We start from the raw sequence: 23,399 nt of genomic DNA, 5'->3' as shown, positions 1-23,399 counted from the left end.
GATTGGAAGAACATTAGATACAGGCAAAGAGCAGGAGAGAAATTTAAAGAAAGTGAGTACGGAGAGAGTTGGAACATCAAAATCAAAAGAAAAAACAAAACAAAAGTAGCCTGAGGTCTTATTCAAGGACAACACTTCCTCCTTTGGAGGCCTACCTGGTAATACACAATAGGAAAAGTTTATATAGCTTGTTTGATATGAGGAGAAAAGAACAGAGAGGTGTAGATTTTTCATTTCTGATTAAATGAAAGATGGACTGATGAAGAGGAGTTGTGGATTCAGCTACTGAAGTGGAAAAAATAAACACAATTAGCTCTTGGTTTTCCTAGTACACAGATATGTAAGTGAACTGACTTTATAAACTCCACATTGAAATCTCAGTCAGAATTGTACCAGTGCAGTAGTCACTGTGACAACAATGGTAAAAAACTGGAGTGTACCAAGACCTGCTTGTCACAAGGTGAGAGAGTTAAGGGAACCTGTCAGCTGTTCAGTTCGTGGCATCTAGTTCTCATGAGAGTCTGGCAGAAGATTTACTCAGTTTTTGTGGAATTTGTGCACCACACAGTAACAAGACATCTTCCAGAAAGGAAGTCCTTATGTATTCAGACTAGAACTGGAATGGTGTTACTTGATCCAGGCTCGCTTACGCCTGGTTCTAGTTTATATGTTGATAAAACACTGCAGCTGACTAACAAAACCTAAAACGATGCTATACAACTCAGCTTTAAAAGAAAAAGGAGCAAAGGAAAGATTATCTAGATCTTTTGATCTTTTTAATGTGATCTTTTCTCACCATGGAATTGCTCTTTGACTCCTACTGGGCAGAGGCTTGAAGCAAGAGCAGATGTTGGGCTGCTGTCTGCAACTGAAGTTTTGGGTCTTCTCTTGCACTCTATCACAACCAGGTCTTTGCATTGCTTGTGACAGTTCATTCCGCAGTCTGTGAACAAAACAAAGTTTACATGATTCAGTGGCTCTGTTGTAGCATCTAACATCAGCTCTCACACTGTGTTGCCTCTCCAGGAAGCAAGAAAGCTGCTTTGGTGTTCTCTACAGGCATTACCTGTAACAACATGCATCTGGTAAACAGACCAATGACATCCCTTTGATATATATGCCTAAAACTTTTTCATTGTGAAAATACAAAATAGCAACATTCAGTTGTAACAGCATTCTGACTGTAGGAGTTGCAGAGAAAGCAGATACCTGTATGAGGAAGAAAACTGCAAAATACACATTGTGAATGTGTTGCACAGTTTTCATAGTGTGTTGGTGTTTGCGCCCATTGGAACAGAAGGGCCTGGTCCCAAACCCTCTGGATTCAGTGATGTTTTGCAAAGGGTTAGAGCTATCAGTTATGAGTTCCTTCATCTTTGCATTTCTTCTGGACCATCTGTCTGTCATACTATTCTCGAATCAGTCTTCTCCTCCCTGAGAGGTCAGATTAAATAGGTCCATAGACACAGCATCTCAGGATGATCAGGTTTTTTTGTCATTCACCATCAATTATAGATTAAAATTAACAAAGTATAAAGTATCTTACCTTTGCATCTGTATCCTTGTTTAATGACTCCCCATAGCTGAAATTCAAACAAACAGAAAGACTATGTATTAATATATTTCTCTGCACATTTGATACCTCCAGATATAAATATCCACTGAAACCTCCACTCACTTCTAAGATCTGAACACCTGCAGAATACCTTGGTTTTCTACCCTTTTAATGGTAAGGTCAAAATATGAACTATTTACCTCCTTAGCATAAGGTAAACAGAGTATTTTATGTGTGTTCCTCAATCACAAACAAAATAGCTTGGGTTAGTCTCTAATGACTACATCAGCAGATCTAACATGCCCCCAGACGAGTTTGGAGCTGGAGTTGATGTAGAATTCTATCTCAGCATCCTTGGTTGATCCCAGCTAAACTGGGGATTGGTAGGACAGTCAGTTTTACTAAATCTTTCTGTGCTATAGACAGGGGACATTCATGTCTGTACCAGGACATGAGTTCTAACAGCCCCATGGAGTGGAAGGCTCTGGATTTGGAAGCCTTGCCTGAGACTGTGTTTGGTGACACAACCGAACACCACCAGGTAGGAGACATGTTTAAACAGATAATAGTACTGCCAAGAGGGGTGTAAAAGGTACCTTAAATAGCTACACAGGCAGAAGCCTGATGTTCTACGTAGCTTCACTGATGTTTTATATAGATTCATTTCCGTATAGGACACAGGGCGATTATGAAATAAAAAAAGGCATTATTCCAAACAACGTTAACATAATTTACATAAAAGGTAAGCTTACAAATCCAGCACAGTTGTCACAGAAAGTAGGCCTCAAGTAAGTGGTCTCTTGGAAGTTGTGAGCAAAGCCAAGTCCTAGTTTGGAATAGATTGAGCTCGCCCTCATAAAGTAAGCTGTTATTTCATCCCTGCTAATCAGACCTTCCCTGAAAATAAACAAGAAAAGTTGTTCGTGAGACATACATTTTTATTAAAAGCGTAAGGAGAATTATATATATATATATATATCTTTCTTCACAGTTTCTAATAGCAATAGTTTCATGGGCCAAAAACTACAGTGACCTCAGTAATCTTGTCAGCTGCTCCCAAAGTCTACAGAAGCTTATCTACACATTTAAAATGCAGCCTGTAAGGATAAATGAAATATCTGCATATGTGATGCAACCTCAAAACTACTTCACAGAAAACCTCTGAATAATCACTATTGTATTTTTCCATGCTTTAAATATGTTAAGAAAAATGTTCTTAATTTAATGAAAATATCCATTTGCCAGTTCTCTATTTTTGAGGGACAGGTTCATCTTAGGAAAGTTCTTTAGTAGTATATGCTGAACATCATTCAAAAAAATATTTCTTTTTCTGTTATCTGTTTCTTCCTCCTACATCAGCCTGGTTACCACTGCTGTAAACTCATGAAGATGTCATTCACAACACATTTAGAAGATGCTTTTGTCAGTAATGTTTTCACTTCTACTTGTGGGTGAACAGGATGATTTTACCACCCTAATGACAGAAATAAAATTTAAGAACAAAAACCCCAAAACACCTTCCCAAAACATATGCTACAAAGTGATAAGCAGAACTAGGCTAAAAGAGATTTGTATGTACTCACCAGTCCTTAGCCATTACACAAAATGAGAATGGAAAACTGGCGGCTATCTTTTCAAATTCTTCCTGGGAAATGTATCCATCCTGATCATGGTCATAATTTTTGAAGACAGACTGTGCAAGATAATAGTAGAATAGTTTATAATGAGGACAGGCTGAATTACCACTTTAGAAAGTCTCCACAATATTTATGGATTTCCTCTCCCACTTTCTCCCAGTATCTATTAAACAGTGCAACAGTTTAACTGCTTTTTTTTTTGCTTGAGGCTAAAGCAGCATTATCATTTCCTGATTTGTAGCAAAATACAGATAAGTAAACATAGCCTGGACTAAATGCTTCACTACACAATGACAGCTCTTTTTTAGTTTCGCTTTAAGATCATTATGTCCAGGCCTACATATACAGCTGGAACTAATGCTCTCAATTAGTGCTCTCAGTGATGATCTCTGTAGCCAAATCAGTGTAGCTGCCTAGCTTATTTCATCAGGTCAATGTTATGTGAAAAGTAGTTAGATGACAGAATTGTCATGTGGACACCTATTTCCACTTGTGAAACATTACTGTTTGCCTCTGGCCCTAAGGCAAGGAGCACACCTATGCCAAGTTTAGAAATACATTCCAAAACAGTGTATCAAAGGATACCTAGCAATATTAGCAGCGTTTAGAAAGAAAAGAAATGAAGCAGGGACATAAAGACAAACTCTTTACCTCTCTCTCTCTGTCAGTTTTGGAATCAATCACCTGAGCTTACTTGATGATTTCCAGTAAAACGGGTGACCCAAAAGACACAGAAACAGCAATGGCTGCTAGTAACAAAGCCGTTGAGAGGCCCACTTTCAGACTCCACCAATAACATGATCTTGGAGTCCCTGGTAGAAATGGACTCCCTGGCTCCTTGGAAGAATGACTCTGGAAGCATACGAACCAGCATTCACACTCCGCGCTGGCTCCTTAGCCATTTAAGGAATTTCCTTCCATGCCTCACGGGCCGCCGCTGCTATTTACAGCTAGGCAGAAATATGTGTTTGTGAGGAGAGAAGCGCTTACAAACTCAGCACAGCTTTGAATGTGTCCAGTATTTTTTCCCTTCTTTGTATCTTCTCATACCTAGAGATTAAGGCTAAGACTGATATGTAAGGTAAATGGGCCAACCATACTTACATCTACCATCCTCTGAACATGTTTGCTGATGGTTTTTGGATCAGGTTTTGGGGCTACTCCTGAGGCCCAGTCTGCAACTACTGGTGGTCTGGAGGGTGTCAAAGGCTGGAATAAATTGAACAGAAATGGCCTGTTGGACCCAAAATCATGCTTCTGATAATTACATGGTACTTCAGAGGAAGCTCTTCCCTGAACTGTCCAAAACAGTGGTCATTCCTTAAATTGTGACAGTTCACTGACAGCCCTGTAAATTCACCATCTTTTCCATATTTATAAAACAGGAACAAAACTAGAATATGACACTCATGGGTTTCATCATCTGAATCACATAAGAATTCTTCATTTAAAAGAATCAGTATCAATTGCAAAGATTGAACGTGATGTCATGTCTCTACACAAGTAACTTCATTTGTGTTTGTGTTCATATTATAAAACCTGATATTGTGTCAACTCTCCTATATATTCTAGCTTAGGCTTCATCATCAACCAAACAATTTATGCTTTAACAGATTTTGCTCAGTCTATAAAGCTAAAATGTTTTCAATTTAGCATAAAAAAATAAAATAAAAAATAAAAAAATAAAAATAAAATAAAATAAAATAAATGCAAGGGATAAAAGTTACATTACTCATAAAAAAAAAAATCTTTTTGTTAAGAATCTGGAGAGGCCCTTACGGCAGCTCGGTGACTTCGTGGCTCTCGTGCATATGAAAGCTCATAAATTTCATCTTCTGTGTAGTAGAGATCAAGGGACAGCTGAAAACAAACACAACATCAGTTTAATCCCAAAACTGTTGCTACTATTTGATATACTTGTTCCTGGCATGCGTTAATATTTTTTGGTGGATTAATTTTTAGTTTAGGTTGCACCTAGAAAAAATGCACTTGAGCTGCACGCGTGTTCACAGTGATTTGAAACGGGTACATTTCTAAATTCCAGACTGTTATTGCCATTATCTGGAAATCTGTAACATTACACATCTACAGTCATTAGCACAGCAGGTGACTCTAGGCATAACTAGCAGTCAGTTAATAAGTAACCTGAAAAAAAACCTGTTAGTCCCTTAATATTCAAGCAGTTTATTGTGCAGCTAAGCACAAAAGCACCATTCCAATGAAACTGTCCATCAACTCAAATTCTCAGAAAACACTTGTTTAAACATGTCATGTTTATCCAATCCAGCTGTGACCCTGTTGAACTAAAAAGTATATGATGAGGATAAAAGATGGACTTGCATGTATTTAGTGAGAACCTTTAGCTGTCAACAGCAGTTATGTAAAGCGAGAAACATTGCACCTGGGTAAATAAAGGAATTTGAAAAAATTATCAAATTTATACCTTTGCTTTTGCAAGTGTCCTAGAAAATAGTATAACAAATATTTTATTGACTGGAAACAAATTTTAAGCTAAGATAGAAGACTGGTAACATGACGCTTTTTGAATATTTACAGAAAAATATTCACACCAGACATGATTAAATAGAAAAGCCACACATAAATGTGTTACAAGCCTCAATTTATGGCAAGTCCAAAGAAAATACAAATTTGTTACAGAAAGTCAAGATTGTGGCAGGCATATGTATATAAACTAAGTAACCAAAATATGCTATTTTATCCAATGTATAACCTTACTCAAATTGCACATATGCAATAACTTTCTTGTAAACAACTGCAAGAATTACTGTTGTAGTCATAATAATGAATAATTTTAGTTCCTTGGGAAAATCTTAAAGTAGTTTCTGAGACTCAAAAAACAAAAGTCCAAATGCTACGATACTTCCATGAATTATTGACTTATGTATGTAATTACTAATACTTCTTCAAACTGATTTGCCTGCTATTGGGAAAGCATATGACTAACGGAAACAGAAGAAGAAGAAAGACTGTTGGAAAAATCAGGGAACAAACAGGAAAATTATGTGCCTTGGAATATTAGCAGATTAGAAGCTCCTGCTTTGAAATGAAGTATTTCTTTTAATTTATGTCCTGTCATATGTAGCTGCATGAAATTGTGGCCAAATTTCTACATATTTGTAATAGCCATTTTTATAAAACATTACTTAAAAAAAAGGGGAGGGAGACTTAATAATTCAAGACAAAACATTTAAAATATTTAGCAGGAAGAAATTCACCACTCTATGTAGCTCTATTACAGGCCCTGAGCAGATGTGCTTAATTTCACACACGAGCACTCCCAGAAAGAACAAATAACCTCAAGCACATAAGCATTTTTATCTATTAACTTTCTGCTGAAACAGGGCTTGTAACCAGAAAGTGGAAGCAGCCTATCTAGTTTTTCCAAGCTGAGGTACTTAAGGCCAAACAAAACTGAGAAACATGAAAGGTAGATTTACTCTTTTAATAAAAGGTAGTATTTTAACTTACTAGGAGAAGCTAAAAACTACTGTTGTGACATACGTCCTAGGTAGTATCAATTTTGTTAGTAAAAATGGCACTGACTAGATACGACTGGAAGAGTAATACAACAACTATATTTAACTAACATTTATGTCAGACAGTTTTTTTTAGTCTGACCAGAAGAAACTTGGCTAGAAATGTGGTATGCTTAACTCTACACATCTTGAGGAACTGAACTTTTATGTGAAAGTTTGTGTGTTCAACACAAACAAGCTTTGTATGCAATCTTCTGCCTCCAAGGTGCATCTAAGGAAGTTTTCTACCTTTCTCCCTATTTGGGCTTAATCAGCAGAGGATTCAGAGTGCTTCCTTAGTGAAGCAGAAACATACATTTCCTTCCTTTAGAGAAATAATTAGAAGCATACTGCTGAACAGACATTTCTACCCTTGCTGCCAGATAAATCAGTATCAGTAAATTTTTCTCTTCTTCTATTATTGTACATTTCCTTAAGGAAAATAAAAATCTTACAATATTATGTATTTATAATTAATGGAATTCTCTACTTAGTTGCTTGAGAGGTATATGAAATTATTTTTAAAATGGAGGTATTTATCTCATCTAACAGACTTACTGTAAGCAAATGAACAAGGTCCATATTAGCCTCCAGGGGAAGTGGCATTTCCTGGAGTTGTATCAGCTCATTTATGTGGTTATACAGAGCGTATAGTTTGTATATGTTAATTTTTTTGTCCTCTAAGTAGTCTGGCATGCCCTCATAAAGTGATATCAAGTCTTTCAGGTGGACCCCAAGGATTGGGATCTTAAAGTTACTGCACTCATTATAGGCACGTCGGTAACTATCATAATTTCTGTAAGATGAAAGCAGTTCCGTCATTTCATTAAAAACCTAAAAATAAAAAGAAAACAAAAAATCAACATTGGTTACTGGCTTTGTTCTGGTCATACAGCACAAGAATTTCCCACATTATTGTTAAGGGGTTTACTCACAATGACTCTTGAAACGGATTTTTAAACTTTAGGCTGAAAATGAAACCTAGGTATTCACCCCACCTAATTTAACTGTCTATAATATATAACTATGGATAGTTAATCTATAGCTTAATCTATAATGCCAATCTTCCTACATTCCTTATTTAGTCAATGAAAAGAAATAGGATCCTCTCTAATCAAGGGGATGTGTATGCAGTTAATGCATAAGCACAGCACAAGCTCTCTGACCTTCATAAAAGCAAGCATCTTCACATTAAAATGTGGAACGCACTTCTCTGGCTTCCAGGTCACCAGCTGGAATTGCTGGAATTGGAAAGTCCTGCCAGAGAAACCCTACACTGTGCTATGGTCCCACCACAGCATGACCAGAACTCTTACTACAGTTCAAGGTGGCACATCTGTGCTTTTAAGAAAACTTTTTTTCCATGAAAATGAAGAAGAAACAATATATTGGACTTGTTGTAAAGGCCAAATAAATCTTAAGTCTAGCAGTATAAATATTTTTCTTGTTTAAGACTATACAGGTACAAAGCTGACTCTTAACATTATAAAATCAATGGACCAATGTTTTCTTGTGGAAGTTCCTGCCTAACCACTTGATTTTTAACCTTCACAAACTGTTCATTATAGTTAAACTTTAAAGTATGTTCTCAAGTCACTAATTACCAGCCTTTATTTTCCTGCTTTCTATTAGCGCTTGTATACAATTTCTTGATGCAAAAAGTTATTCAAATGATGGACACATATGCAGTCCACTCCTCACAATGACAAAATTTGTAAAACAACATGCTTCTAAAATAAATGTGGTAACTGGTTTTATAGATCCTGAGAGCTGCAGCCATTATCAGTGGGAGGTCATATTTCTGGTTTATACTCCAGGTATGCACTGTTCATTCAAGCTGTTCAAATAAACTGTGATCAAAACAGTTTCATTAGATACCTATTTGAAATCTTTCAGGCCCCAAACGTGATAAAATAATAAAGCATATTAGTCTCCTAAGAAGTCATTTAAGAAGCCATTTCATTGCTAAAAAATAGGCTCTCCTTCACAGTTTTAGTAGCCAGAATCTCAGCCAAAAATATATCCATCTGTATTTCACAAGAATTTAATTGGAAATTACAACTGATTCCTAACATTCCACTCTATTGTAACATGTGTGTATTAGGGCTAAGTTTGTTCAAGTCTGAACTAGATAAAATCTGTCACAGGGAAAGATCAGATGAACAAAACCGGTCCTTTTAGTTTTAAACTCAAAGTGCAGAGGTCTGTGCTAGCATTTCATAGACTCAGCATGGTCAATGTTGCTATGGATGACAATAGTTTTGTTCTCAAATGTTCTAGGATCCAGTTATCTGCTTTCATGTTTGAATGCCATTCTGTACTACTGCATATAAATGAAAATGCAGCTTGTCACATCTGAGTATTAAAAGAGAAACTTTAGAGAAGCTATACAAATCTTGAAGAAAGGTGGGGTTAGAAGTGTAGGAGTAACTGGTGTTGTAGAGATGAAATGGCAAAGAAAAACCCTTCAAAACCAAAGGAATTCTTCCTTTTTCTTTTTTTCTGTCTTTCTCCCCTTCTTATCTAATGAAGTAAGTTTGGTTTTTTGTGTGTGCAGTGACAAAAAAGTTATAAGTTATCTTATTTGTAAAACTTACAGGAGCAATACCAACCTTAATTACATCATGAGGAACACATGAGCTTGTTTCCTTGAGTCTGGAAATGGAACTGTGACAGAGACCGCCTATCACTGCCATTAGCGTATTGAAATTCTGCAGCTGGTGGAGCTTCTGTGTTGACATACAAACAATCGGTATTTATTATGTAAAGGTTCAAGTTGTTCAATATGCACATTCAAATTCTACATTTCCTCTGAAGTCTTACAAGTTTTGTGCCACTAGACATTTGACTTCATTCATTTTGGTAATGAGCTGTGATTTTTTTCTTCACGGAGAGAATGGTTAGGCATTGGTACAGGCTGCCCAGGGAAGTGGTACAATCACAGTCCCTGGAAGCATTAAAAAAAGGTGTGGATGTGGTGCTTAGGGACATGGTTTAGAGGTGGACCAGGCAGTTAGGTTAACAGGTAGGGCTTGATCTCAGAGGTCCTTTCCAACCTTAACAATTCTATGATTCTATACTTATGGCCAAAGGCATGATAGTGGGTCATGCTTTGGAAAGGTAGGCAGTCACAGCTTGGAATCTTACTAGCTGATTCAAAAGCAAGTCTAGTTTTTCAGTGAAAACAATTTCTTCAGAATGGATACAAGAAAGTCGTGGTGCCATGACACTGTAATATCTGAATACTTGGTATGAAACCACAGCATACTTGTGTAGGCATGCTGTATGTATGAACCAGGAGACCAGTGCCAACACTCCCAGCTGACCCTACAGTAGTAGCATGGGAAGAGAAACTAAAGGGCTGTAGCAGAGAAAGACAAAATAAACACCACACGTGTCAAAATTTAACTGACCTGTGCAACATGAATGAACTTGATGAACACTTCAGCCCGAAGCTGTGGTGTTGGTCTGCTAAGAACCATTAGCTGCACCCACTGAGAGATACCATTGCAAAGAGCAATTGATCTTTCCATTGTTGGATTCTCTTTCACACAACTATTCACAATGTAGTTCTGATAATCTGAGAACTTAAAAAAAAAGAAGTGTAAATGAACACTCATCTACAGTTTCATACACCTCATGATCTGTGTGCAGATACAGGTCTGCTTTTCAAATGAAATATACAAGATATATTTTACACCTCAAATACCCATAAGACTGAAATCTCTCCCTTGTAAAAGCTTTGTTCAGTTCAAAGCAGAAGGCTTGCACTAATTGAATTAACTGAAAGCATCTTTTTGCCATAATGTGTATCACATCATTTGCATCACATATATCTCAGGAGCCTTGGCTCTTATAAACCCTAGGATGAGTAGAATTGGGGCTTTCCTCCTAGCCTCAGTGGCTCCATAGATTCATTGAATCTACGCTTCTACAGGGAAGGTTAAACTGAATTTAAAGTGTAATCTAGCAACTCAGTGATCGTTTAAGGAAGTTAAGCGTTCTGTTTATGTAGCTAGGGCACACTTCTGAATTAAGCTACAGTAATAAAAAAAAGCAAGTTCAATGAGATTAATATAAAACTGAGATAAGACCATTAAGAATAAGGGCTACAGATTCCTTAATATTTTTAATACAGCTTGTGAGATTCTCTTATTTAACCAAAGTGATCTAAACTTGTTCAGTAGACACCTGTATGTGACAAATAGATTTTTTTTTTAAGCCATTCTCCCCATTAAGATCAAAGAGAAGCAATCATTTGGTTTTGTTGATGCAATGTTTATCCATTCTTTTGATTTGTCCATTAATAAGAATACACAAGAATTTGAATCATCAGAAAAGGTGACACAGGATTTATACCTCCATTCTTTATTATGACCACTAATACTAACATCTTACCAAAAACATTCATAGCTGTAATAGACACATATTCCTTTCTTAAGGCCACAGAAATATGCTGAATGGAATTGATCCTTAATAAAAGGTCATAAATTGTCAGGCTGCTGTTTGTTTCTTGCTCCCCCTCTCACTTTCTCTCCACTTTTTAAATTTTTTTTCCATCCATTTAATAAGAACTATTAACACTTTAAAAAGCAGATATGACAGCAGACATGTCTGGATTAGCCCCCTTATTAAATTAGAAATGGAAGAAACATTAACAGTAATAAGTAGAGCTGTCTCTGAGATTACATAGTACTTACTTACAATTATTGTTTGAATTTTGAACTCCAGCCAGATTTGGCTGGATCTTGAAATTTAAGTAACTACTCTATACAGATAGATAATTTTTCAATTTCTGGCTACATAATTACGGACTTCATAACAGTTTCAGTACAATTATGAATCAGTTTGATTAATTTTATTTTGTTCTCAGCAGCTCTCTCCTTCAGAAAATACTTTTTTTAAATGCTGAACAAATTTATATCTAACATACTACTTAATGTTTCGAAATAATTTTGGAGCAAGAATTTATTAACGAGGTCAGCTGTAACAAGATTGTTAGTGGCAGATATGGTAGAGAAGTCCAGGTACTTAAATAATGCAGGAGTCTGATACTGCAATGACTAACTTATGAGCCCCAACAGCAAAGCAGAATCCAGATTCTTTTTATTTTATAACTACAAATTAAAATGGTTTCCAAACACCAGCATACCTGCAGTCATTACTCTGTGAACACCACTCCCTGCATTTTTCTTTGCTGCAAGATACATGGTGCCTTATGGAAGATTTTGCTGTGTGCTGTATATAATCAGGGGATCAAATATTCCTTTCTGACTTTCAAATGACCGAACCTATGAATAGTTATTCCAGTAACTGATAACACAGCAGGTCATTTGCAGCCTTCCTCCCAGTATAGGCTGCCATGTTAGAATAACAAAAGCATTCTGTGGCTTAGTGTATCATGAACACATTCTGCAAAGGGTTAATGAATATAGCTATTTATTAATTACACATTATTTTCTGATCTGAGGTTTTGGTACACTCAATTTATACCAAAACATATGCAAGGATGCCGCATATAAAATGCATACAAGTGTGTAACTGCTGGAACTCTATGACATATCTGACACTCTGACTGCAATTATATTTGTTATGCTCATTAATCATTATTTACTTTATGTCTGCACAGAGCTTGAAAATGTTAAGAGTTACATAAGCTTTGCATATTATTACTGCCTACAGGCAGCAATCTGTGCATGACTTTGGTTCTATGGCTTTTTGAATTTAACATAAAACATGAAGAGTCATGTACTGTCAGCTCAAAATAAAGTACACTAACACACGACTGTGAAATCTTCCACAATCTATTGAGAGCTCCTTTCCTTGCAAGACTTCATCTTCAAACTGTAGTGCTTCAAAGAAAAACCACTAAATAACCAAAACAAACAAAAACCCCTAAAAAGCCCACTTTGCTTTCACTGTTATCATCACACTGACTTTGCAACCATCTTAGATTTCGGTCTCTAATGTCCACTTTTCTTTTCCATGTGTGAACTGTATCACGTTTGAATAGAAGTAATGTTATAGCAATACTAGGATGCAAGTGAAGCCAAGATGCGTAGGGAAGTTAGCATCTTATCAGCTACTAACATAGCTGAGAAAAATCAAATTAAAGAAAACATAAATGAGAAATCCTTAAGAATTGTTTGGGTACTTGAAAGCTTGTCTAATAAAATATTTTAAACCCCCCTTACATTAAAAAATGGCATTTTCTCAAGTGCCTTCTTATCCTTAGTCTTTATTTTGTTATGCACAATCAAAAATGGCAAGCAGAGTCCAGTGGACACCTTCTATACAGACAGTCCATTAGTGACTGCACAAGAATGCTGCACTGTTTCCTACAGCCACAGGAGGTTAGCATTCTAGGAAAATATTCCAAGTTTCCTTCATCCCATTTCAGCATGATTACTGATTTGAGTCAAAGGAGTCTGCTTGTTCCTGTGCCCAATGACACTGCTTGTTCTAACAAAAAGAGATTATTTGGAAGAAGATCAAATGCTCTTTACTGCTCTTCCTTCCGACTGACCTTGCCCCGACTCTGTTCCACAGTTGCTTAAAAGGTTCACTCTCCCTCTCTCAAACGACTGCAGCAAAAGGGTATGTACTCCGAATAAGTACCACTGGCCACCTTCAACGCTAGTAAAACAAAAAGTCTGGACACAGACTCAGCTTGTCCAACAGCTTGCACTGCAGCGTTAATCTTGTACTACCCCTCTCCCATCTTTCCTACGTCCTTCCCATCTTTGTTTAAAATAAATAAATAAATAAATAAATATCACTTACTGATATTCTTCTGAAAGACTTAAATTCAAGATAGGTAAGGTGGTCTGACAGCTCCTCTGGCTCAAGGTGATCAAAAAGAAGCGAGACTTTCCGTTTCTTACTGGTGTTGGCCTTTACACGCTGTGTCAGCTTTCTAGACCAATCCCTAGAATTTCTTTTAGACAAATTTTAGAACAGAATTACCCTGAGTTATTTTCTGAAGAGCAACTTTTCCTCTCTCCCTAATAGAAAAATAATATTGTTTGCATGCCTTACTGCAATAAAAGGTGAATTATTTTAATTTCTAAACAGCAAGCTCCTTTCACGCATTAGAGATTATATGACAAAACATCGTTGTTAGTCTTTAAGTATTATATTGATGTAGCACGTAAGTACAACTATATTACTAAACAGCATGAGATTATATATTGCACTTCCAGAACTGCTGTCCATAATTTTGTCTTCATTGAACACATCCAGTGCTCCTCCATTTAATAGTTCTTACAGATTTCCTTGACCAGCTTCCGAGGAGGAACTGTCCCCCTATGCTATTCACCCATGTGGTAATGAAATTTAATTGGATTTGAAAAACTAAATATCCTCTTTCATAATCAGATATAAAAATGTATGCCACATTCTGCTCTGCTTCTGCCTGTGCATTTCCAACCGAAGTATGAATTGACAGTGCTATACAGTTCCACAGAACTATCTTATACTCATATAACAAGGAAGGTTGCCTTCCCAAGAAGGAACTATGTGATGTATAGCTGTAGGATTTATTCTTGACAGGACAAGTAATTTCATAACTAAAATCACATAAAATAGTACCAAGAGTTTGACAATGCAATAAACTATATCTTCACGCTTACCTTTGGTGTTAAAAATACAAACACACTTTTTTAACCTCATCTGTTACCCAGTCAAAATGTATTCTCCTTTCTCATTGACTTCAAGTGATCTTTCAAAATCATTAGGCCTCTACACATTTTCTAAGTTCCCCGGATACAGTAAAATTTATCTAGCATAGAGAATCAGCACAAAGTCTACACAGCAGTTAAATTCAACCTCAGCCATTCTCAAAAGGCATTCTGTTCCTCTACATAATATATATTTAATCTATAATGATGTATAAACTCTTCTAAGAACAGATAACATGACTTATTCAAATTAACCCACTATAGGACCATTATCCTGCTATACTGGAGAGATGTTATATTTGAATAAAGGAAATTCAGAGCAAAAGTTTGTTTTCCAAGCATATTGAAACTTTGGCACTCACATTTGAGTTGTGTCAATTAGACGACAGTGTAACTCCTCACCATTAGCTTTAACCAGTTCTTGAAATTCCTCCATAGTTGTGGATAGTTTAGAGTCCATTTTGAACATAACCCAGAACTCTGTAATCCAATACCTATTGCACATTGAAAATACAGAAACACAAAAATAAAGGTTTTGCTCTAACATCAGTAAGGCTGAAATTCAGATTGTATTGTAGTTGTATTTCTTCTTGACCAAGTTCAAGGGAGAAATCTTGCTTTTAGATGCTTTTCCTAGGCTATGTTGATTTTATCAAAAAATCAAAATTTCAAGATTAAAAATGAATTAGAAACTACCTGGCTTAATGCTGTAGAGAACTATACTACATATATGTGTGCAATAAATTCAATATTAAAATTTCTACTTTCACATTAAATCCAGATAATATACATGCTGTTTTTTTTCTTCATGAACTTCTAGATAATTTTATATATTCCTTTAAAACTTGGAATTATTTGGTCTGGACATCAAAAAAATGCACTATGCTAGTCAGAATTTTATCCATTAACTGAAGAAAAATTTACTAATTAAATATATTTAATAGTTTACAGGTGATTCAGTCTCATATGCATAAAATATTTTCAGAGAACTACACTTTTCTATGTTAGATGTTCAAATTGTTTCAGTCATATATTTTATATTTCAATTCCTATATGTGACTTGTCACCCATTGTGGTGGGTTGACCCTGGCCAGCAACTAAGTACCCACCCCCGTGCTCATTCACTCCTCCCCCCCCTCCCCCCAGCAGAATCGGGGAGCGAATAGGAAGGGCAAAAGTGAGAAAAATGTGTGGGTCAAGATAAAGACAGTTTAATAACTGAACGAAAGAAAAAAGCCAACCAACCAACCAAGTCATGCAAAGGCAATCACTCACCATCTCCCACAAGATGCCCAGCCAGTATCCGAGTAACAGCTACTTTGGAATGACTACCCCCCGAGTTTTTATTGCTGAGCATGATACTGTATGGGATGGAACACCCCTTTGGTCAGTTCAGGTCAGCTGTCCCAGCTGTGTCCCCTCTCAACCTCCTGCTCACCCCCAGCCTACTCTCAGAAAGTCTTGATGCTGTGCAATCACTGTTCAGCAACAGAAAAATGTTGCTGTGTTTTAGTCACAAATGCAAAGCACAGCATCATACAGACTGCCATGAAAAAAAGTTAACTTCATCCCGGCCAGACCCAATACACCCATGCATGTAAAAATCTATGCTTGTTGGAAAAACAGAAATGCACATTCTTATGGAAGCATGTACGTATGAATCCGCCTAGAAGCAAAAATGTTCCCAGATCACATACAATACCAGAGCATTCTGACCTAATCAATAATCTGCTTTGAGCTAGTAAAATCATTACCATTTAAACCAAATTTTACTTTCCTGTTACTACTTATCTTGCATTTTGTGTAAAAAAGAAATATATGGTAATCTATTATCAGATTTGTATCTTTTTTTCCTCTCTTCTGTTTTCTCTAAACTATCAAACTTTATTATACTTAATTAAAAAAAAGAAAAAAGTGATACAGGATCATTGCAAGTGACTAAGTAGAATTACTAAGGAGAATTACCTACTGAATACAATAGAGTTTTGCTTAATATAAAAATAGCTGCAATATCCCACTTCATTTTTTTAATAGACCTATATAATAACGTTAGACACAATGCTACCAATTCCTCAGCCCTGTCAATTTTCACTGATGTTTAAGACACAGATTCATGCAGACTGAGTTCAAAACTGCAATGCAATAATTCATGCACTGACTTCAATGGATCTGCACAAAGCCGGTTGGGCCTTTTTGTGTAAAGCTGCTAAAGTGAACCTTGAAAAGCTGAAGCAGTATAGCTGTTTCTCTTTTTAATGTCAGCTTAAGATATGCAAAAGCATTCTTACGTACGGCACGTGGATAGCTGCAGACTAATAGCTACCAAGCAAGAATATTCTTACCTCACAAAATAGCATATCTTTACACACAGCATGGAAGATTTATTTTCTAAAGCATTAAGATAGGTAGAAAACTGTTAAGGAAAACCACTTCCATTCACATATGATATGAAATGCAACACGCTTGCTACTTCCCTACCTGTAAGCAAAAGGAATCATTCTACTGATGGCATATAATATCAGATTAGGGTTTTACACAAGTGTATACAAAGTATATGCCAAGATCGTTAGCAAAAGTTTATTGTAAATATGACTACTATGAGTAATACTGATGTAGCCGCCCAAGTACTGAGTAGTGCTAAGTAGTGAAATGACTCTGCTTTCTACATGTGTTTCTTTGCAATGTGCCTCACAATTTCTGATAAAACTCATACACTTGCACATCTTACTAAAATGTGAAACAATAATACCAAATTTACCCATCAGTGTTTTTATGAAGAAATCCTTTGCAGTTAATTACGATTCACTGGAGCTTTTCCAAAAAAGATGCTATTTTCTCTTAAACATAACCAGTTGTATACAATGGTAGAGAAAAATGTGAAATGCCTCTCCTTGCTAACCTCACCTTTCTAACTATGCAACAGTTTTCATTTGACTTGCTGTGATAACTGGAAAGAAACACCCATATTTTTAGTCTAGTGGCTCTATGAAACATGTTTTGATATTGTAGCCAATGTCTTTTGAAGACATGGAAAATCCATTTGGAAAACGTATTGTGCATATCTTGATTCTTCTGCTGTAGATTACACATATATTTTCAGTTCTGCAAAACATATTTTAATGAAAATATCTTGTGGATCCTCCCACAATCTGATTGAAGTTAACTGCAGCCTAAATCTACCACAACTGAGGGGACATACCATCCACAATTTAAGCACCCATATTAAGTTCTTAAATTAGGCTGACTATAGAGCTAGTGAGGTCTGAATAAGTTCCCAAATATTTTGAAGGGCCCTGAACTGAATGTCTGAAGTTAGATGGCTTTCAAATCATCCATAACCATCTAAAATCACTCACGTAATTTAGGGGATGGAAAAGGTGAAACTGGGACATTTGCAAGGTTTTTCAAAATACAAGAGCCCAGACTATCTGATCCATTCAAAACAGTCCCTGCCTTTCAGTGTCTTTACAGGGAGCTATACACAGAGTCAAAAACCAAGCTTGCAAAATATGCAAGTCTGATAAAAGTTTGAATCACTTCTCTGACTCTAGAAAACGTTACTACTCAGAAACATGCAAGCAATTACTTTCTTCCATTTTTCAAAAAGCGCATGAGCCTAAGTTAAATGCAACACTACACCACAGTTATAGCTTGGCACACTTGATCTAACTTCTTGCTTAGAGAAGCAGCAGGACAGTCAGAATCTAACACTACAGTAAAGCTCTGTTGTAAATGATGCTGCTTTTAAAAGCCAGTAAGATACAGAGTTTGGGGGAAGAAAGGATTATCTAAATTAAATTGTACCAAAATTGACTGGAGATTCTTAGCATGTGAGGTCTGCTTCCTGTACTGTGCTTATCTAATTAGGAGTAAGCATTCTGTAAAGCTAAGAAATCAGGTAATACACTCCACAATTAAAAATTCCTAAGAAAGACTAGTATTGCCAATATGATCTAGTAGCTTCGTTGTGTGTTTCTGGCTCATTAGATTTTTCACATGTATGAGTCCAGGCAGTCACCTCAAAATGAGAACAAATAGGAACGAAAAGCTTTTCCGTGCACTGTAGTTTTGAGTGTGTGAGTGAGAAATAATATTTGTTGAAAATTTTCATCTCCAGGTGATACAATCAGAATATTTTCAAAAATTACACTTTTTTTCTTTGCTCTTCTACTTGTATGGAGGACAGAAAGAGAGAGAGAGATCTGAAACTTAAGCCCAGGTTCACAGTACCTAACTGAGGTGCGTACATTAATCTAACACCTGCTAGAGATTCCCTCCATGGCCAATGGAGGGTGATTTATCCTACTTAAAGTCTGAATTGGAGTTTCATCTTTTTCTCTGTGGATGATAAGCTAAACCAAACAGGCAAACAAAAAACCCCAACCCTAAAACAAACAAAAACACACTATACAATCAAAAACTGTAAAGAACAAGTATATTGTTTAATTAGTGGAACAGTAATACACACATAGATTAAATATCTTCTACTTACCCATTTCAAAGTTGTCAAGTTATCTAATATTACCTTAACATCAGGTGAATATTACAAAGGATATAGATCAATTAGTTTCTGGAGCATGTCTGCAGAGGAGATGATAAACTGATGCATGGCCAGAATTATCTTTAGCAGCTGGTTGTTTTGATATGCGTTTCCTTCTAAATCTGAAAGAAAAAAAAAAAAAAAAAAGGAGTATTTGTATTGAAATCTTGGTATACCTTGGTAAAGAACTTGCAAGAAGCTTTTTGAGAATACTAATTCTAATCAGGCCTGTTCACCTACACTGTTTCAAAGACAGCAGTAACTTACTAACTTAGGAAGTGCAGCATTTTTCTGATGAGAGCTATATAACAACAACTATACTTCACTACCATGATTTGGAAGACCCTTAGCCAAAAAACAAAACAAAACAAAACACACACCAAAAAAACCCAAAAGCAAAAAAGGCAAGTAAAAAAGCAGCTGTGTCCCAAAAGCACTCATAATATCTAGATAATTATACATAATGATCTCAGCCCAGCAATGCACTTAAATGCTTAGTCTTAGGCAGATAAGTATAACCTTTGAAACAAATTAATGAATTGCGGAGCAAAAGAATTCCGTTAGTGATCCATACCAGTCAGTCAGTGGCATGACTGAACTTATCAAACAGAATGGCAATATTCTTAAGTGTTTGTGAGGGTTTTTATACAGCTGATACACATAATGCTGAAGTACATGCACAGGTTAGGATCTATACCCAGATGCGTATGGAACGAGATGTAACGTGTGCAGAAGCCCAGGGGTTAACCTATGTGTACTCCCTGTGGTGGACCTAAATGTCCTAATACATTCCTTTGAACTATGCATTACAAGGATTTCACTTGAAGAAGGTTTTTAGACTACGTCTGTCTTGTAGGTCTTGTGGGTTTTTTTCCATATTCAGAAAAGATCAAGGACATCAAATGTAGCAGAATGTTTTAAAAAGTTTCCATTTCTGTAACAAACACAGTAGTGAAAGTGTTTGTAAATATTAACAGATGATGTTTTTCTACAGCCTGCCATGAGAAAACCTAAGTAGCTTGAACTGGAATTAGACACCCTTTCAAACACAAAGGAAAATCTACCTTTTTGAATAATTTTAAATACATAGTCCTCTATGAGGATAAACGTAGTTATCATGTAAAATAGCAATAACAGGAACAATATACAGAAGCAATGCAGAATAAGGCAAAATGGAAGAGGTAGGTGAAACAGCAGATTTGCAGCACCTGAAATAGCATTTACTACTAGAGGGGGGAAAAAAAACCAAACAAACCATTTTTAAATTGCACAACACCAAAAAGGAACATTAAACTTAGCCCACTTGCAAAACAATATAATCGATGTTAGTCACTGAGCAAGAGTTTCCATGCCCTTCTACAGGAAGGTACCAAATGTGAAGACAGAACCCCAGAGCCCAGGCCTTTCCTTTTGAACAATACATTGGATCTTTGGTAGAACTAATAAAATCTGATTTCCTCTAGATCTGTCTCTTCTGTTCTTCACGCCACAATAGTCCTATTCGTGCCCTTTATCACTATACTCTCCCCTGAAACTCTTTTCCTTCTCTTCCCCACAATAATGCCATAACTCCTCACTCATGCTTAAAGCTATCAGCTACACAAAAGCAATACAAGCTGTGGTTGAATCCAGGCTGACTGGCCAGACAGCAAATCAAAGCAAACCAATGCTGGGCTCACACAGCTGCCCCTACACCAATGTGGGCACTGGTCTGGATGTCTCTTCTTCTACACAAGCAATTCTTCGAGATTCCTATCCTTTCCATCAAATTTAATTTAAGCTGGCAGACAGGCTGACTCTATTTCATGCAGAGTATGGAATCATGGAATCGTTAAGGTTGGAAAAGACCCTTAAGATCATCGAGTCCAACCATTAACCTAGCACTGCCAAGTCCACCACTAAACCATGTCCTCAAGCACCACGTCCACCTGTCTTTTCAATACCTCCAGGGATGGAGACTCAACCACTGCCCTGGGCAGCCTGTTCCAGCACCTGACTACCCTTTCAGTGAAGAATTTTTTCCTAATATCCAACCTAAACTTCCCCTGGCGCAGCTTGAGGCTGTTTCCTCTCGTCCTATCGCTTGTTACTAGGGAGAAGAGACCGACCCCCACCTCACTACAACCTCCTTTCAGGTAGTTGTAGAGAGCAAAGGTAGTTGTAGAGAGCCAAGAGTAGATGTAATTCAGTAGGAAGGTGACTCAGAATGGCCTAGATCTGTAGTTTACAAGTGAAGTTATTGTTTTAGCTGACTGTTTGAAGCCCTGAAAGCAGAGGACGTTCTGGGTATCATATATCTGGTGTGGGTAACTTCATTCTCCTAGCAACAGCATACTCAGTTTGGAGGAAACTCAATACAATAAACAGTTTTGAAATATCTTACTACAGCCAGCCTCTCAGGTAAGACAAGCAGAAAAATCCTGATCAGTAAATTCTGGCAGAGCCTATATGAACATGCAGCAACCCACTCAGCACTATCAAGCCCAGAATGAGAACTTCATGCCTCAGGTGATCTTCAACACTGAAGATGAGAAAACATTTTCTCTATCTACCTTCTGCGGTTACACTTAAATTATAAGGAGCAATTCTACCCACAGCGATACGGATGAAGGGAAAGTCAGTGTGTCCTACAGCCCCATAAATGAGAGCAGTATAGACCACAAGTAACTAAAAGTTCTTGAACTGCCTTTTGACTTGTACTACAAGTTCTCAGTTTTATAGCATGAACCGAAGTTTATGCATTCCTTGTTCGTGTTCTCACAGAATTTCAGTCATTACCTAAAGAATCTTTCTGGGATATAAACTCCCTATGTATTACAGCAGGTGCACTGAGGGCAAAACAGCGAGTATTCAGCCAGGGAAGTGAGAAATTTGCAGAGGAAGGCTGGGACATCAGGAATCAATATTTATTCAGGCTTTTAGTGTTTGGCATTTTGTACTCTTCCAGTGTCTTCAGGAAGAGTGAAATTATTTTAGGCCTTGCATACAGAGGCCTGTATCAATTTTCATCCATTTTACAAAACTTGGTGTTCTGCCAGAACCTCCATCCAACAGCTCTTGTTTAATCAAAAAAGCAGTTCAATATATGCTTAACTTGGAAGCCAAATGGTTATGTGCACACATACTATTAAGTATATACAGCTGTAATTAAATCACCAGCTTTTCAGAAGTGCTCAATATAGATCATCTCCAGCTGACAAAGACAGCAAATAACTTTCTCAGAGCAGTTTCTCCTCTGGTCGTATTCCAAAATCCTCTGCCGTGACATAACACAGGTACCATTTGGCACCAGGTTCAAGACTGAATTTCTGTCCTCCAGAAGGTCTCTTCCACTTTACAAAGATGCAGAGAAAAACAGTATGTTCTGCCTACTATTACTGATTAGGTCAACACATTTATGGTATTTTCTTGCTTCACATTTATGCTTCACAACATCCAGACCTAACTATCTCACAACAGAGGTAGACTTCATTACAATGACATGTAATTATTTTGCACACATTAAAGCGGTACTAAGTTTTATGCTATCCATTCCCTCACCTAACTAAAAGCCTCATGTCCACAAAGAAAAACATTGTATTAGTGATGGTCTAAAAACCAAAATAAGCAGTCTGCAGCAAAAAATCTTAAGGTTCCCAGTACAGTTCAGCACGGAACAGCAAGCCTGCATGAATTGTAGCAGCACACGATTTTACAAACACATGCAGTACCAAATATTTAATGTCATCTTCCTGCCCAGTTTTAAAAGGAAGCACTTTTTAAGTGCATACAGCATGATATAGCAAGTGTTACTAAGAAGAAAAATATCGAGTCTGATACCACTTCCATTTTTATTTCACAAATTCATAATTAAAAAAAAAAATAAAATCTATGGAGTTAAACTGGTAAAAATGGCCCTTAGATGAGAAGAGACTCCAGCTCAGTTTTGGTTTCAGAACTGTCACTGGGTCTTTCACATCTCTGACCACTAGGTCACTTCTTTTCAGAGAGCTAACCTGCTAAACATAGCTGTGTGTAAGGAAGTAACAGAAGTTATGGTAAACTATCTTTGTGCAAATGGTGGAGCCAATAAGAGGGCTTTCCTGACTGTGTTGCAAGAGTGCTTCTGAATGCCTCTGCAGCATTCTCTTGAACCTCCACAGCAGTTTGTTTTAAAACTTTGAGACTCATTTTCATTTCCGTTTGTATACCTGTTTCTAACCACACACTCTGCTGAGCAAAAACCACCAAGTGAATACTAAATACAGTGGAATGGGTGTGTTTCAGTTAGTCAATTTACCTTAAAGAAAGCTGCAAAATACTGCATAAGCCTCAGCTTTATTTCACTGCAGCAAAATACAAATAACCCACTGGTTACATGCTTCTCCTCCTGTAAATGCCCTTATTGTACTAAAGTGTTTTAATAAATATTCTCTGAAACAAACAAGGAAGCAGGAGTTGAATATACTTTTC

At 36.8% G+C, this 23,399-nt stretch overlaps 1 protein-coding gene across 1 annotated transcript in view; it reads right to left on the bottom strand.

The window, feature by feature from the left end:
• The window catches only part of RASGRP1 (RAS guanyl releasing protein 1), a 43,904-nt gene that overhangs the window by 6,000 nt on the left and 14,505 nt on the right, over window positions 1–23,399 (bottom strand). The window contains exons 3-15 of the mRNA XM_087746623.1: window positions 18,964–19,069; window positions 16,750–16,812; window positions 14,770–14,901; window positions 13,512–13,665; window positions 10,142–10,315; window positions 9,341–9,457; window positions 7,287–7,562; window positions 4,972–5,052; window positions 4,297–4,401; window positions 3,139–3,248; window positions 2,308–2,452; window positions 1,547–1,583; window positions 797–943 (exon numbers count right to left, since the gene is read on the bottom strand). Of these exons, the coding sequence (XP_087602749.1) occupies window positions 797–943; window positions 1,547–1,583; window positions 2,308–2,452; window positions 3,139–3,248; window positions 4,297–4,401; window positions 4,972–5,052; window positions 7,287–7,562; window positions 9,341–9,457; window positions 10,142–10,315; window positions 13,512–13,665; window positions 14,770–14,901; window positions 16,750–16,812; window positions 18,964–19,069 (1,647 nt within the window). The remainder of the gene's footprint in view (window positions 1–796; window positions 944–1,546; window positions 1,584–2,307; window positions 2,453–3,138; window positions 3,249–4,296; window positions 4,402–4,971; window positions 5,053–7,286; window positions 7,563–9,340; window positions 9,458–10,141; window positions 10,316–13,511; window positions 13,666–14,769; window positions 14,902–16,749; window positions 16,813–18,963; window positions 19,070–23,399) is intronic.

This window comes from Nipponia nippon, unplaced genomic scaffold, assembly GCF_047370975.1.
Source record: "Nipponia nippon isolate SJK-2023a ecotype South Korea unplaced genomic scaffold, ASM4737097v1 scaffold_10, whole genome shotgun sequence".
In the NCBI taxonomy this organism is placed as follows: domain Eukaryota; kingdom Metazoa; phylum Chordata; class Aves; order Pelecaniformes; family Threskiornithidae; genus Nipponia; species Nipponia nippon.
Note: the sequence above shows the minus strand (reverse complement) of the source record. Positions and strands in the feature narration are given on the sequence as shown.